Source organism: Grammomys surdaster, unplaced genomic scaffold (genome assembly GCF_004785775.1).
Source record: "Grammomys surdaster isolate TR1022 unplaced genomic scaffold, NIH_TR_1.0 126035, whole genome shotgun sequence".
NCBI classification, from domain to species: domain Eukaryota; kingdom Metazoa; phylum Chordata; class Mammalia; order Rodentia; family Muridae; genus Grammomys; species Grammomys surdaster.
This window is the reverse complement of record NW_021620848.1, coordinates 1,419,083-1,436,310: the sequence shown is the minus strand read 5'-3', so window position 1 is coordinate 1,436,310 and position 17,228 is coordinate 1,419,083. Positions and strand designations below refer to the sequence as shown.

The 17,228-nt window shown below is 34.1% G+C and overlaps 1 protein-coding gene across 1 annotated transcript in view; it reads right to left on the bottom strand.

Moving 5' to 3' along the window:
• Lrp1b (LDL receptor related protein 1B) overlaps window positions 1-17,228 on the bottom strand; it is a 1,533,520-nt gene that overhangs the window by 106,971 nt on the left and 1,409,321 nt on the right. Inside the window, exons 72-76 of the mRNA XM_028754677.1 lie at window positions 9,039-9,164; window positions 7,457-7,594; window positions 6,519-6,653; window positions 2,025-2,144; window positions 2-243 (exon numbers count right to left, since the gene is read on the bottom strand). Coding sequence (XP_028610510.1) covers window positions 2-243; window positions 2,025-2,144; window positions 6,519-6,653; window positions 7,457-7,594; window positions 9,039-9,164 — 761 coding nt within the window. The remainder of the gene's footprint in view (window position 1; window positions 244-2,024; window positions 2,145-6,518; window positions 6,654-7,456; window positions 7,595-9,038; window positions 9,165-17,228) is intronic.

Sequence of the window (17,228 nt, the reverse complement as noted above, 5' to 3'; positions counted from 1 at the left end):
CAATCAAGCCACTATTCGCTTGTCTCTTTTCTCTGGCATCGATCATTTTGTAGAAAATCCCGCCTGGATTAAACTGAGTACTCCAGACAATCACATTTCTTTGATAATATACATCCATCCCTGTTATTCTTGAATTATGTTCAACATGAGAAATCTGCTGATGACCGCCACTGTAGTTGAATGGATATACAAAACCCAGGATGTCAGTGTCATTAGCTATGTAGAGAGCTTGATCTTCAGAGCCTGCAGATTATTATAATAAAATACAAAATAGAGGAAAGTTCAACTAGAGCAAAAGTGATGATATACTTTAAATTATTCTGAACTGTTATTCTTTATACAGTTTTTTTTCCAAGGAAAAAAATCAACTAGTTTTATACCTTTCTAAAACTCTACATAATATTTGACTTCCGCTTAACATTTTTCTACAATCATCATTAATATTCACTTCCTTTTTAAAATATAAAACTTAATTTATGTGTATAAATTAAGGATTTGAAATGGATGTCTTTGGCAAGTCACAACATGCTGTGATCTGATGTTCTGATTTTTGGTATTTATATGTTATCTCATGCTATGTGTCCCTATAACGTTAACTATTGATATCTCTCTTTTTTTTTTTTTGAGGGGTTAGAGATTCAACCAATGGTTTTATAAAAGCTTAATCACTGCTCTGTTTTGTTTTCTTTTTAACAGATTTTTTCTTTGTTACATTAAGGTTGTGTAATTTCAATTTATTTCCAATCAAATAAGAGAATGTACCATAGGTTGTGATTCCTGTAACATGTAGGAATATTATTTTCACACTGATTGAAAAAGGAAAACCACAGTAAGAATTCTAATACTATTAAAATATTATTTAAAACCTAGAACAATTGCAATGCATATATAGTTCTTGCAAATAACTATAATAACAATATTATGAAATGTAGTTGTAAAAAACATAATTAGGTACATATGATAGTCTGAATTATGTCCGTTTCAGCCACAGTTTGCATCACAGAATTTGATAATATACCTTAACTCATTTGATAGTCTAATTATTACTCAGTATTTATTCTCTTTTGGATATTATGTTGACTCCTTTTCAGCTTATTTCACTTTCTTACAGAAATCATGGAAATAGATATGATACTGCAATTTCATAAATGAAGAATCAAGTCTCGAATACTTCAGTGACTTCCTCTAGGCCATGTAGTGTGGAAAGCATGGTCATAGGATTCAAATTTAAGGACACTCAACATCATTCACACATGATAAATGACATCGCACCAGTTTTCTCATGTGTACTTCTTATTAATCATATGATGTAGCTGATGATATTAAAACTATATAATTGCATAAAATACATGAACAATCAAAATATATATTCAGAAATCTAGCACCATAGCACTCTTCTAAATTAAAAAAAATGTGGTGAGAAGTTGAGAAGGTACAAAATTTAGAAAAATTTTATATTCAAATATTGAAAGGTCCTACAAAAATCCCCTTCTCTTTATAATCATAGTCCTTACACTTTCATGGTTTTATAATTGTGAAATACATTTGTTACATTCACTGGACAGAAAGGAATTACTGCATTTAGGCTATCAGACTGGTGCTTAAATATTTTATTCTACTGACAAATTGCTACAAATACAAAGTAATTTTAATACCTTTTGCTCTATCTTTAATAATTTCTCTGTAAATCACTTTGACCTAGACTATTGAAGAAAATAAGGCAGAGACACAAGCAAGCTCTAGTGGTATCCTGAGCAATGCAGCAATACAAGCTACCAGGAATTACTGTAGGTTTTGAGAGCTAACACAGGCGACTTTGGAAGTTTCCAGAAGAAAAACATGATATTTTTAATTAAAGGAAAATATATTTCACATTCAAAATAAAAATAAAATAGCTACATTGATTGCCATAGTATCTAAATTCTTCATATTATTCAGAATAGGTCTTTTGCTAAAATGCAAAGTACCAAATTTTTCCCTTAAGATATTCATGAAGAATTGAAATGTCTTTTTAATTACCTTACCTTGTGCTATACAGCTGTTGTTTTTTTCCTGAAAGTTTTGGTCACAGATGCATTTGTATGATCCTCGTGTGTTTAGACAGTGGTGGGAGCATATTCCAAACACCAGGCATTCATTGAGATCTGTGAGAGAAAAGCTCAGAATCCATCTTCACCATTGCAAAATAAGGACTATTCTGACAACTAAACCGAGAACCTAAACAGCCATCTGCAAATAAGCAGGGCTAAGTCAGCAACAGTAAAGAAGCCACAGGTGATGTCTTTGATTTGAAACTTGCCACTGAATTAAGGGCATCAGTAGAGCTGAGAACTAAGTCACATGTTCAGGTGGATCGTTGACCATGTGTTTTCCTCTTCCATTTTCACATAGATTCCTCTGGTTCCTACATATTTTATATTTGCCCTGATTATGTAATAAGACTAAGATAAATTCATATTTCAATTTAGGTTTAGTGCAGGAAAGTAACTGTCTTTTGTTTAGCACTCTATAGCCCTTTAAAGGCTCAGTGCTATACACAACCATTCCCAATGACTTCTGCAGACAATACTGTGACAGTATACACTCAACTTTACACATTATGTTGGCTGTGCTATGCCTGTTCGTTTTTTCCAATGACTCTTGCAATACTGTAGTACCAACTACTTTTTATGTAATGAACATTTATGTGTCTTTAGGAAGAATTATTCAGATTATTCAGGGATGAAGTAAAATATATTGATCACACTTAATCATCATAATTATAGTAGATTGCTCTGCTTTGTTGAGGATGTCAGCTCTTTTTACAGCTTACCTCTGGGCATGGTATCTAAGATAAACCTGTGTTTCATCTTATAAAAGCATCCTGACCTTTTCAAGTCTGTTCTGATTTCACAAATTCACCATGTCTGTACACAGCACTGTTAAGGTCTTTCGGTCATTCTGCTTCTATTCTATATTCTGGTCTTTCTTCCTTTTGTTTTTTTCAAAGAAGTGTTTTGAATTTAATACAAAACAGCATTTTTATAATTTCATGTATATGTATTCATATATATATATATATATATATATATATATATATATATATATATATATATATGTAGTGAAGGACCCTAACAAACTAAATTGCAAAGTCTAGGTAATACATTTTTCCTCTTCAATATCAAATGGAAATTGCTATTTTACTATTTTATATATTGTAGACACATCTAATTAATGTTCAGAATTGACTTGAATCTACATCTGAGGTATATAGAAATAGTGAAAACATGGTTATCTCAACTGACAGTTATAGTTGTGGTTGCATTTGCTTGCAATAGTATAAAATGAGGAAATATTGAGAACAGAATTTCTAAAGTTAGTAAACAAATACACATTAAACAGGAACAGCCTATTTTTCAGGCCTTTTAGGTAATCAATACTGCTAAAACTAATGTCTTTAGAGTCTCTCTTTCTCTCTCTATGTATGCATTTGCATATAAATGATAGACACATCCATAAAAAGAAAATATGGTTTTAATTAAAATAGATAAATCTTAGTTTGCCAACTTTCAACGTTACATGCTAATAAGAAAAGGGGCCACATAAGCAGTTTACTCAAAGTGTATAGAAACATGGTTTATCAAAACATCTACATGTAAGTATACTGAATTAGTTTTTACATGTTGTTTGATAAAATGTATGTCATTTTAAAACCAGAAATTTAAACAGATAAGAGCTAGAAAAATAGATTATTTTAGAATGTTTATGAGGCTGTGGAGATGGCCCATTGGACAGTGTTGGATAAACATTCATGAGAATCTAAGTTTAGATTATCATGCCCCACATAAAATGTTGGCAACAGAGAATACATCTGTAATCCGAGCACCAGAGAAAGGGGAAAAGTGGGGAGAGAAGGATCTCTGGAGCTTCCTGATCAATATTCTAATCAACCAGTGAAGTTCAGGTTCAGAAGCAAGCTTTATCTCACAAAAACAATGTGGAGAGTTATAAAGGAATGAAGTAAATTTCTAGCCACCATGTGCTCACAAAATCATGTACGTACATATCGTACATATACCAAAACCATTAATAAAATAACAAAATAACTTTCATTTAACAAATTATGCTATACAACATCTGAGATTATTGCCAATTACAATAACAATAAATATTATAAAATATAAAAATATCATAAATAGTATAAAACTTGGAAGATAATTATATATAGTTTGTGTACTTCATGGTTCAATATTTAAAGCCGTGGTGTAATGTATATTTACTTTTTTAATTGGATATTTTATTTATTTACATTTCAGTTGTCATCCCCTTTCCCCATTTCCCCTCCCTAGAACCCCCTCTCCCATCCCCCTCCTCCTTTTTGCTTTTATACCATTTTGATTACATGCAAGTATTAAGATCAGATCTAGGTTGAGGGTCTCCCAATACAATAGATGCAAATAGTCAAGGAACAAGCAATACAATAAACACAAGTAGTCAAAGAACAAGCAAGGCATTAAACACAATTCCATGAACACTCCCATGATCACTGTTTCTAAGGGCTTATCATGATGACCGAAATATCTGAGCCAACTTCCCTGTTTTAGCCTGAAGTCATTTTCGTGTCTGAAACCTACTTCCTTGTTCTAACCTAAAATTTAGATTCCTGTCTGAAATTACTTCTTTGGAGGGACTCATGTCTCCAGCTCTATAAGTAGAGGAGGAGGGACTTGTGCATCAGTGGGAGAGGAGGGCCTTGGTTCCTTGAAGGCTGGATGCCCCAGTGAGGGGGAATTTGAGGGTTGGGGAGGTGAGAGTGTGTGGATGGGTGGGTGCACACCCTCATAGAAATAGGAGGAGGGAGGATGGGTTAAGGGGTTTCTGGTGTTAAGGCGATGGGGAAAGGGGATAATATCTGAAACGTAGATAAATTAAGTATTCAATAATTATAAAAAAACTAAAAAGAAAAACAAACAAACAAACAAACAAAAACACAAAACCAGATATTGGAACTGGCTATTGCAGTCGAACATTGGAGACATTTTATCAGCAATTTAACATTACCCATATTATGGGGATTCCTTATAATTGTCAAGGACAAAAGACTGTGAAAGGGGCCAATGGAACTTTAAAACAATATCTTCATAAAATAAAAAAGGGGGAGATATATCCCTTATACCACAAATTTATTTTAATCGTGTTCTTTTATTTTTTATTTTAATTTTTTTCTTTTTAAAATTTGGATGCCAAGGAACTTTCTGCTGAGTGTCTATGGCACTCTACAGCTAGGCATACTTATGAATATGTGAAAAGGAAGGATCCACTTACTGGCATAAGGCATGATCCTGATCAGGTATTAAATATGGGGAAGAGGGTATATTTGTGCTTTTTTCTGCAGGATGCTGAAGAAGCAAGGTGGCTGCCAGAGCAGTGGGTGAGACATACTGATGCCAGGACAAAGAATGACGCTGACTTATGAGCTTGCTGAGTGTCCTGACAATGGTGACTGGGAAGCTGTATTGGACATATGTTCCTCACCCACCATTGCTTACATATACTCCTGATGGGACAAGCTGCCTTGCCTCAAGTTTTTAGACCTTGTAGAACAGAGAATCAAAAAAAGAAGTTATAATGACTCTTGTATTGTTCTTAAATGTGACTAGTTATTCAGACTCAATCATGGACTGGTCTAGAAATCAATCCAATATTGGAAATAACAGTCTTCATTTGGAAGTCTGGTTCTAGACATTTTCAGAGACATATATGGAAGTTAGCTGCAGTTCTCTATGATGTTATTTTAGCAAGAGATAAAATTGAGGCAGGATCTGGATTTCAAATAGTTGTTAGCACATGTGTTAAGTCTCTTTTAATTGCCAAATTAAAATTATTTTTTGTTTCTTCTACAGTATTTAATGTAAGTTGCATTGAATGGATATTTACATATGGCTTATTCTGATATTCTCTCTTAATTTACTGCCTAATTTTTACATGATCAGGAATTGATAAAAAAGTCATTTAGACATTGATTTTAAATTTTTAAAAGCTTATTACAAAGGATTGCTTAAAACATGGTTCTAGGACAAATGCTTACAAGCTTCTCAAACTAAACTATTTGTCATATCATGACAAATACTGTAATCAAGAGAAATGGATCATCTATATATACTTTCATGAAAGGAGTCTAATACTTTAATAGTTTTTAACCCATATATTTGTAATTTGCATTTCAAAACAGAATTTCTATGACACATATACAATTGCTGCAGATCTAAATTTGTTCAGAGAGGCTTTATAGTTTCAGGGATGGTTAGTTTATCTGCATAAACAAAGATGCTCTTAACCCAGGCTTCTCTCTCTCTCTCTCTCTCTCTCTCTCTCTCTCTCTCTCTCTCTCTTCCTCTCTCAGCCATAAAAGAAATGTTAGCCCATAGATAATGATTTTTTATGAAAAGCAGTCATTGGTCAACTTAGCATCCTTGGGAGTCTTTATAAGCCACGGATTTGAGTGCAAGCTGTTAAGAAAATGTGAAAATGTACTTTACCTGCACACTCTCTGCCTTTCAGGTTTCTCTGAAATCCAGGCTTACAGCGACAGAAAACAGATGTTTTCATTTGATTACAATATGCACCATCTCCACACGGATTCTCATTGTTCTCACAGGTGTGCTCAGTGGGAGCTAGGATTTAAATAGTAGAATCAAAACTAATATGACTTTGTTTTTTTTAATTGGAGTTTATTTTTTAATTTGAAATATTTTAATTATGTGGATAAGTCCCATTAAAGTTTTGAGTTTTCTATACATGTACACTCTTCTCTTTTATGAAACTCACAGGGCCTAGAAAGAATAAATTTGTTACATTAAATACAGATCAGAACATCTGCTTACACTGATATTAAAAGTCATTGTCAAGCCACACTATCTCCTAAAACTGAGTGATGTCAATAATTTTTCTGAAAGGCCATCTGCAGAACAATAATTACCTGTCTTGTATCCTTTTCCAAGAACCAGAAACTTCCCTAGAATTTTTTTTTTTACAACTTCTATGTGGATGCGTTCATCAGGGGCCAGAAGGCTAAATCCGCAGCTTGATCCATTTTTGATTTGGACACACAAAATAACATGAGTGGAAAACAGGCTTACAATGCTGTTAGGACAGAGCAAGTCTTCTTTGTAATTTCAGTACAGTAGTTTTAATTTCATCACTTTTCTTCCATTACAGAAAGTCCCTTTAAACTCAACTAAACCAGAGGAGTTTTATTATGGACAAAAGACTGTGTTGTATCTAACCTGCATCAACTGACAAAATTCATGATAAAATCAACTGTTATATCCCATAGTCCAAAAATTAGGTGATACTCCAAGTAATGCTACTGTAGCAAAGGTCTGGTATGTGTGCACAGTGAAGAGTTGTGCCCACACGAGAGCAATTCATGTTAGATCATCTGCCTTCCTGTACCCCTTAAATAGAAACCACTTACTCTTCATGCAGCCTTGCTCATCGGAACCATCACCACAGTCATCAAGGCCATCACACTGCAGCTCCATGGGGATGCAGTTTCTGTTACTACAAGTGAATTCATCCTTCTTACAAGGCTTGGATTTCAATGACAGTTTACCTATGGGATCAATAAGGAAGTAGTTAGTTATTGTTTCGTACCATAAAACTGGACATACTATGGTCACAACGTATTCAAGGTTGTATTAAATGCTATGAAAACACAGAATTTTCGGTCTTATAATTCAAGCCAAATAGATTTTGAGAGTTTTAGAATTTGGAAAAATGAAAATATTCTCTATATTAAAGAGAACTCATTTTTTAAAAATAAAATGCATGGATATTTTCCAAAGTAGATTTTTTAAATGATGTTTTTATTTATTCTTTGAGAATTTCATATAGTGTATTTTGATTAAATTCACTACCCTTTCCAACTCCTCACGGATCTTTCCCACTCATTAACCGTCCTCTTGATGTTATCACTCTCTCTTACTAAAATGAACAGAGAAATAACAAAACCTGATAAAACACAAACAAATTGTCCCATTTGTCATGGCCACCTACTCCTGAGCATGAGTACTGCTCTCAGACGTGGTTTATATACACAGTTTAATATCACTGAAGAAAACAAACTTTCCCTACTCCAGGAAATATCGATTGTGAATTGTGTGTTAGCTAGGAGTCAGACTTCCACTCTCTGAAGACCTCATGCTGGGATTTTTGCCTGGCATGAGCTCCTTTATGGATGCTGTAATGGTTTCTGAGAGTTCATATATACATATGTCCCCTTGTCTGGAAAACATTATTTCCTTGAAGTTGTCAACTACCTCTGCCTTCTACAGTATCTCTGCTCCCTTTTTCGTGGAGATCTCTGAGCCTTGAGGGGGAAAATGTGACATACACATCTCACTTTGAGTTGACCATTTCTAAGTCTTTTATTATCTACACATTGACTAGTTGTGGGTTTCTATATTAGTCACTGTCTACTTCATTGCCAGCAAGAACTGAGAAATGTATTGACCTGTGTGTCAGTAGGTCATTTTTTTGCTATGTGCATTTAGTATACAATAATAGGTTTTGATACGACTTTTTCAATAGTAGGACTTTTTATCAGATGCAGATAGTCTTAGATGAGGTTGAGTCCAGCATGGTTTCTAAATCATCTTTGTTGTATATGTATCTGTGGTATGGAAGTTTTTTTATCTCAGAATATTGAGAAAAAAATTATATCTACACATAATTTATGCAGACCCTCTACTTTCCACTTCTATTTTTAACAAGGAATTCTTTTAAACCATGTAATTTTTCATGTGAGATTAATATTATCTTGCATGAAGTACCTTAGGGGAGACTTTGGATAAAGCCATATAACTTTCTTTTTAAATGCAAATGAAATGTTAGGGTCTAGCTTTTCTTTTATGTGACTGTGGCAAGCTCTGATGCCTGAAAAAAGCTTTCATTTAACAAAAAGGAATTTTTTTGCTACAATTAATTTTAAGTAAGAAATTTATTCTCTTATCTTTCAAATTCCTCCTAAATCAATATTACCAATTGGACAGATTTACCACTGCAGTGTTCTTCATCAGAGTTGTCCGCACAGTCATTAATCCCATTGCATATTTTCTCAGGTTGCAGGCAGATTCTATCATTTCTGCATCTGTAAGGCCTTGTGGGTGGGCACAGAAATTTGACTGAAAGAGCAAAAACAGAAAAAGAAGCAACAACAAAATGACTCCTTCAGATATACTGACATATTAAGAATGTACTTTCTTATTAGAAAGAAAATATGGTTTCTGTTTTTAATTAAAAATGGTGAATCTTGGACTAGAAAAAATATAGAAGGATTTGTCCATGTTTCTGGTTACAGAAAAGTATACTGTTGAAGATAATAAATGGGGTAAGGAAGGAATTTTTGTTGTTGGTTCCTGTCTTAGATAGGTTTTTAACTTCTGTGAAGAGATATCATGACTCAAACAACTCTTATAGAAGCTAAGATTTAATTGGGCTGGCCTACATTTTCAGTGGTTGAGTTCATTATCATTACAGCTGGATGCATGGCAGAATGCAGGCAGGCATGGTTCTATATCCTGAGCCAAAGGCAGCCATGAAGGGACGATCTTTGGTGGGCAGCCAATATGACACTTTACAGTGAGTGAAGTCTAAGCATAGGAGCCTCAAAACAGACATCCACAGTGACATAACTCAACAACTTTAAACATCCTCCCATATGGTCACATCTTTAATAGTGCTACTTCCCATGGGCCAAGCATATTCAAACAACCACAATTCCCTACCTGGAATGAGTAGAAAGATTATGACTCCCCAAAAATAGCACCTCACAAAGGAACCCATGCTTAAACATGGTCAAAAACTCATGCCACAGAAGTCACTATGCTAACCTGACTTAGTTCAAATCTGTCTCCTAAACGTATACTTTATACCAATCACAAAATATTATCTTTAACCTTAATCAGAGAAGCCTCTTCTTCTAATATATGACAGTGGATACAAGGCTCATATCTTCACAAAGTATAAAAATTAAGTGTAAAAATGATTAATTAAGTGATAAGTAAGTGTTCACCCTTAAATGTATCTCCTCTCAGGCTTCAAGTTTCATTAATGGAACATTAATGAAAAGGCAGAGAGAAAAAATAAAAACAAGTCAGAGACAGAAGATATGAGGAAAGGCTGTAAAATGCCACCTTCTTGGTAAGACATAGCCATTGCAGTCATGAGCTCATGGCAATGGTAGATGCCTTCACTGTCTTCACATAAAAATTCACTTGTCAGTAGTCCGCAAGGATGTGCTCAGAGGTTTCCACCCTTTCTAGGTGAATTACTTTCCACTGACAATTTTTTCATAGAGGGAGAGTCAATGTCTTCAGTTATGTGCTCACTGGACTCCAATAGACAGTTCCTATTCATTGATCACCCAGATTGTGCTGGTAAAAACTAATAGATCATAAAATTAAGCCAAATGTCACAGAGCTGGAGGAAAGCCTAGTAGTAAAGGTGAAGGATTGATAAGGATCTGGTGAAATAATGGAAGGAAATGAGCTTCTGGCTCTTATGTGAATGATTGCTTACATCATCACAGTTCTACTTGCATCTACACATGTTTGAATAACTAATTTAAGATCTTTAATAACTCAACACTGCTTGGGTGACTAAGAGCCATCGACTAGATAGCTCAGAAACCTAGATTGAAACAAAATACCAGTGGTCTTTACAAATATATGACAAAATAATGACTTTTAATCATAGTAGTTATACTCATAGATAAGTATCTTATTCTGCTATCATCAGAGACGCATTCTCCTTCATCACATAGGAAGAAATATAGAGGCCAGACAATGGGCAGAAAGAGAAAGACAAAGAGAGAGGGAGGCAGAGACAGAGAGGCAGAGAAAGAGACAGAGACAGAAACACAGAGAAAAACTTTGGAACACAGAGTTTTAAAATCAGTCTCCTTGGAGCTCAGGGAACCATAATGAAGAGAAGGCAGACAGAGTGTAAGAGTCAAAGGAGATGGAAGACAACAAAAGAACAAAGTCCTGTAAATCAACTGTACAAACCTCATATGAGCTTATAGAGACTGAACCAGAAAGCATTTGGCCTACATAGCTCGGTACCAGGTCCTCTTTGGATATATTATAGCTTTCATTTTAGTATTTTTATAAAACTCTTAAGGGTCTTTGATTGCTATGCCTTCTCCTGGGATGTTTTCCTTCTGATGGTTTGCCTTGTCCAATTTTGATGCAATTTCTTGTTTTAGAATATGGTTTATTTTATTATGTTTTGTTACTATGTTAAAGAAGCCTATTCTTTTCTAATGAAATATAGAAGGGTATAGACTCAGATGGGATGGGAGGTGGTAAGAAACTGGGCAGAGTAGAGAAAGGGGAAACTATAATCAGGATATATTGTATGAAAAAGAAATTCATTTTTTAAAACAGGGACATAATAAGCATAAAAATAATTTACTTCTGATCAAGAGCAGACTGTGCCTGTCAGAACAAATAATTGCCATGATAGAGAGAACAGAGACCCTGCAGGAATAAAAGGCCAGAAATCTAGCCATCAGCTTTGCTGGACACTCCCTGTTGCACGAACAAGACAAGAAGACTGAAAAAATAACTGTAACCACAGAAGAAAACACCTATTAATGTATAACAAACTTAGAAACCAGCATGTAAATCTATATTCATATCAAATCCAAATGTTTGAATGCCAGTGTAAAAATACAATCAACAATAGCCAGGAAAATAGGGTACCACAAATGCCTAGTTATCTTACTACAAAAACCTCTGGATATTCTCATAGCAGAAGAAAATGAATTTAAAACCATCATCATGAAAATGATAGAGATCCTTATAGAGGAAAGGAATAAATTCCTTGGAGACATAAAGGAAAACACAAGCAAACAGTGAGAGGAGAGTAATAAGTCCCTTAAAGGAACCCCTCCTCCCAAGCCAAGAAAAGACAAAACACAGTGAAAGAAATGACTGAAACTGTTCAAGACACTATCAACAGTCCAAAACACGACTAATAGGATAAAGGAGAAGAATCACAGCTCAATAACCTAGAAAATATATTTTTAAAAAATCATTAAAAAACATTTTATTAATCTTTTAGAAGAACCTGCCTATAAAAGTACATAAATGTTATGAAACACTAAAAAAACAGGACCAGAAAAGAAATTTCACCCATTATATAATTACCAAAATACTAAACATGCAGAATGAAAAATTCATATTCAAGACTCAAGGGATAAAAGTCTTTAACAATCACTGGTTGTTAATATCTGTCAATATCAATGGACTCGATTCCATAATAAAATGACATTGGCTTACAGAATTGATCCAAAAACAAAATCCATCCTTCTGCTGCATACAAGAAACACATCACAACATCAAATATGGATATTACCTCAGAGTAAATGGTTAGAAAAAAGTTTTCTAAGCAAATTTACCCAAGAAGGAGGCTACCACAGCTAGTCTAATATCTAACAACATATACTTCCAATTAAAATTAATCAAAAGAGATATGGAAGAACACTTTATATTCATCAAAGGAAAAGTCCACCAAAATTACTTCTTAATTTTCAACATGTATTTCTCAAATACAAAAGCAGCCACATTTATAAAATAAACATTACTAAAGCTTAAATTACATAATGACCCTTGGACGTTACTAGTTGGAGCCTTCATTACCAGACTCTCAGCAATGGATATGTCATCCATACAAAACATAAACATTGACATATAGGAGCTAACAGATGTTATGAGCCAAAAGGACCTAACAGATATTTACATAACAATTTAACCAAAGACAATAGACCATACTTTATTCTTAGCACCTAATGGAATTTTTTCTAAATTGAGCAAATACTCAGTCACAAAGCAAGTCTTAACAGATATAAGAACATTCGAATAACCCCCTGTATCCTATCAGACCACTATGGATTAAAACTAACTGCAATAACAACAGAACTAACAGAAAGCCTAAACCTCATAGAAACGAACAACTCTTCACTGAATGACTGCTGGGTCAAGGTAGACATAAAGAAAATACATAAAAGATTTTCTAGAATTTAATCAAAATGAAGATACAGCATACCAAACCTTATTGTGCACATTAAAAGTTGTGCGAAAGCAAGAGTTCATAACATTAAGTTCATACATAAGAAATGCAGAGAACTCCTACTAACAACTCAATGAACACTGTAATTCTCTAGAACAAAATAAACAAGCATAACAGGAGTAGTAGAAGGCAGAAAAGAATCAAACTGAGGACTAAAATCTATAAAATAGAAAGATAAAAATAAAAACAACCAGTAAAGTAAAATGTTCATTCTTTGAGAAAATCATCAAGATAGGCAATTACCACTAAAGGATAGAATGAGTATTCAAATTAACAGAATCAGAAATGTAAAGGGACCATAACAATAGACATGAAGGAAATCCAAAGAATCATTAAATTACAATTCAAAACTATGTATTCCACAAAATTAAAAATAATGTAAAAGAATTGGACAATTTTCTTAATAGGTACCACATATCAAAATTAAATCAGGACCAGACAAACAATCTAAATATACCTGTAACCACTAAGGAAATATAAACAGCCATCAAAAGTCTCTAATTTAAAAATAAAGAATTCTGCCTGATTTTCAAAGAAGAGTTAATGCCAATACTACTCTCCTCAAATTATTTCACAAAATGGAAACAGAAAAAAATGTTGCCAAATTTATTTTATTGGCTACAGTCATCCTGATATCCAAACCACCCAAATATTCAACAAAGAAAAAGAATTACAGAGCAATTTCTCTCATAAACATTGATACAAAAAATACATAATAAAATAATTGCTAACAAAATCTCAGAACAGATTAAAAAGATCATCAACCATGCCAGTAGGCTTCATCCCAAAGATCATAGGATGGGTCAACAAAGAAAAATATATTAAGGTAATGCGGCACATACACAAACTCAAAGAAAAAACTGAATAAGCATCTCAATAGATAATGAAAAAACTTTTGAAAAGCCCAAAACCCCTTCATGGTAAAATTTTTAGAGCAATTAGAAATACAAAGGACATTCCTAACCATAATAAAGTCAATTTATAACAAGCATTTTGCCAACATCAAATTAAATAGAGTGAAACTCAAAGCAAATCCTCTAAAATAAGGAACAAAACAAAGGATGACCACCCTTTTCTACATAGTTAATATAGTATTTGAAGTTCTAGCTAGAATAATAAGACATCTGAAATAGTTCAAGGGAGTACAAATTGTAAAACCAGATGACAAAGTATGACTATTAACAGTTGAATGATAAAGGCCCCAGAAATTCTACCAGGGAACACCTACAGGTGATAAATACCTTCTGCAAAGTGGCTACATACATTAACTCAAACAAAACAAAGCAAAAAAACCAAATCAATTGCCCTCTTATATTCTGTTAGGATATTATCAAAAGAATGATGTATGTTGAACAATGCCTTGGTGAATAATGAGAGAGAAGCTCCAGAGAAAAGGCAGAGGGTCTTTTACCTCAAGTATATTTTGTTTCCTAGATTGTTTTCAAGCATGATTCCATGTCTCCTCTGTTGAACAGCCACATTCATTTAACAAGACGTTTATTCTTGTTGAATGTCAAAACATAGCTAGAGAACTAAGTTGCTCAGTATACCTCAAATTTTGATATGGCCTTCTACCTTGCTGTCATAGTTTCCCAGATATCTCCATTACATGCCAAGAAATTGTTTAAATTTGTCTCTTGAGAATGCTCTGGGAAAAGCATTGTTACATCAATATTCACTGTGCTTACTTATGTTTACTTACATGATTTTTTGACCACATTTCCCTGATTTCAAACCATGTTCCTTGGATTATTGTTTTCTTTGTTACGTTTGTGTATAAAACTACATTAAAATTGGCATAAAGTGGTCAACAGCTTTACACTGTAGTAGCCTCATTCTTAGAGCTATCAGATCCCAGGTAAAATAGACAAGATCTGCATAGGTGAGGGAAAGTCCACACGTACAAAGGAAAAAGAGGCTGAGACAGAAATCAGAAAAAGAACACCATTCGCAATATCCACAAATAATATAATATATCTGGTGTAACTATAACTAAGAAATGTAAAGACATATATTACAATAACTCCAAGTCATTGAAGAAATAAGGTAAAGAAGAAATCAGAAGATGGAAAGATCTCCCATGCTCATTTTCAGTAGGATTACCACAGGAAAAGTGACCATCCTACCAAAACCAATCTACAGATTCAACACAGTCCCTATCAAAAATCCAACACACTATTTTTAAAACCTTGAAAGAAAAATATTCAGCCTCTTATGGAAAACAAACAAATGAAAAATACAGCTAAAACAATCCTGTACCATTAAAGAACTTCCAGAGGTATGACCATTCCAGATTTCAAGCTGGAATACAGACTAATAGTAATCAAATCCTCATGTATATCGGTATAACAACAGATAAGTTTATCAATGGAATCAACTCAAGATCACAGGAATAAATCTACACTATTATGCACACTTGATTTGTAGACAAAGTAGTCAAATTTATGCAATGGAAAACAGAAATCTTCTTCAATAAATGGCACTTGTCTAACTCTATGTCTGCCTGTAGAAGAAAGAAACTAGATTAATATCTATCACCATATACAAAACTCAAGCACAAAAGGATAAAAGATCTCAACATATAACTAGATACACTATATCATCTAGAAGAGAGTGTGGAATAGTTTTTTACACACATTGGCACAAATGACAACTTCCTGAACAGAACACCAATAGCTTATGCAATAGGATCAACAATTAATAAGTCAACTTCATAAAACTGAAAAGCTTCTGTAAGATAAAGGACATTGTCAATAAGACAAAACAATGACCTATAAAATGGGAAAGGATTTCACCAAGCACACATCTGACAGAAGTCTTATATCCAAAATATGTGAAGAACTCAAGAAATTAAACAAGAACAAATCAAATAGCCCAATTTAAAAATAGGGTATAGAGCTAAACAGAGAATTCTTGTCAGAGGCATCTCTAAGGGCCAAGAAACACTTTAAAATGTTCAACATACTTAGCCATCAGGGAAATGAAAATCAAAATTATTCCAAGATTCCATCTTTGACCTGTTAGAATGGTGAAGATGAAAAGCTAGCAACAGGTATTGTTGATGAGTATGTGGAACAAGGGAAACACCCTTGCATTGCTGGTAGGATAGCAAACTTGCTCAACTTTGTAAAAATTTGGTGGTTTCTCAGAAAATTGAGAATAGATCTAACACAAGACTCAGCTATACCACTCCTGGGCAAATGCCCAAAAGATGCTTCACCATACAAGTAAAGTTGCTAAACTATGTTCATTGCACCTTTACTCACAATAGCCAAAAACTGGAAACAATCTCTAGTCCCTCAATCAAAGAATAGATTTTTAAAAATGTGGTGCATTTATACAATGGAGTATTACTAAGCTGTTGAAAACTATTACACCATAAAATTTGCCAGAAAATTAATGGAAGTAGAAAAGATCAAGGGAGCTAATTCATACCAGAAAGATAAACATGGTATGTACTCACTTACAAGGAGATATTAGCAGAAAATGTAACCAGGCTACAGTCTGCAGATCCAAAGAATCTAAATAAGAAGATGGGCTCAGTAAGGGTGCTTGAATTTCACTGAGAAGCAGAAATGGTGCAGACATGGTAGATGTTCAGGAGGAGGAGACTCGATAGAGGAGAGATTAAGATAGGAACAGGAGAGACCATTTGTGGGGAGAAGGAGGCAGACAGTATTGATAGACAATAGGAATAGAGTGAGCATCTCTGGAACCTAAGGAAATGGAAACTCAGAGGAATCTAAGATTCCTACCAATGGGGAAGTTAGTGCCTGTAAGTAGGCAAAATGTTCAATGGAGGAATTGGGACACTAACCACACACACAAAGTTTGACCTACAATTTGTCCAGAACTCAAGATGTATAGGGTGCTTCTTGTCCTGTGTACAAGATAGAGCATACTAGTTGAATGAACGACAGACCAATGCCTGGTCCAGCTTGAAACCCATGCCTTTAGTGGGAGCCTACTCCTGACACTGTTAATGGTATTCTTCTATCCTTGAAGATAGGTGCCTATGATAACCATCATAAGATAGACTTCATCCAGCAACTGATAGAAAGAGATCCAGAGAACCACAGTAAATCATCAGGTGGAATTTAGGGCATCCTGCA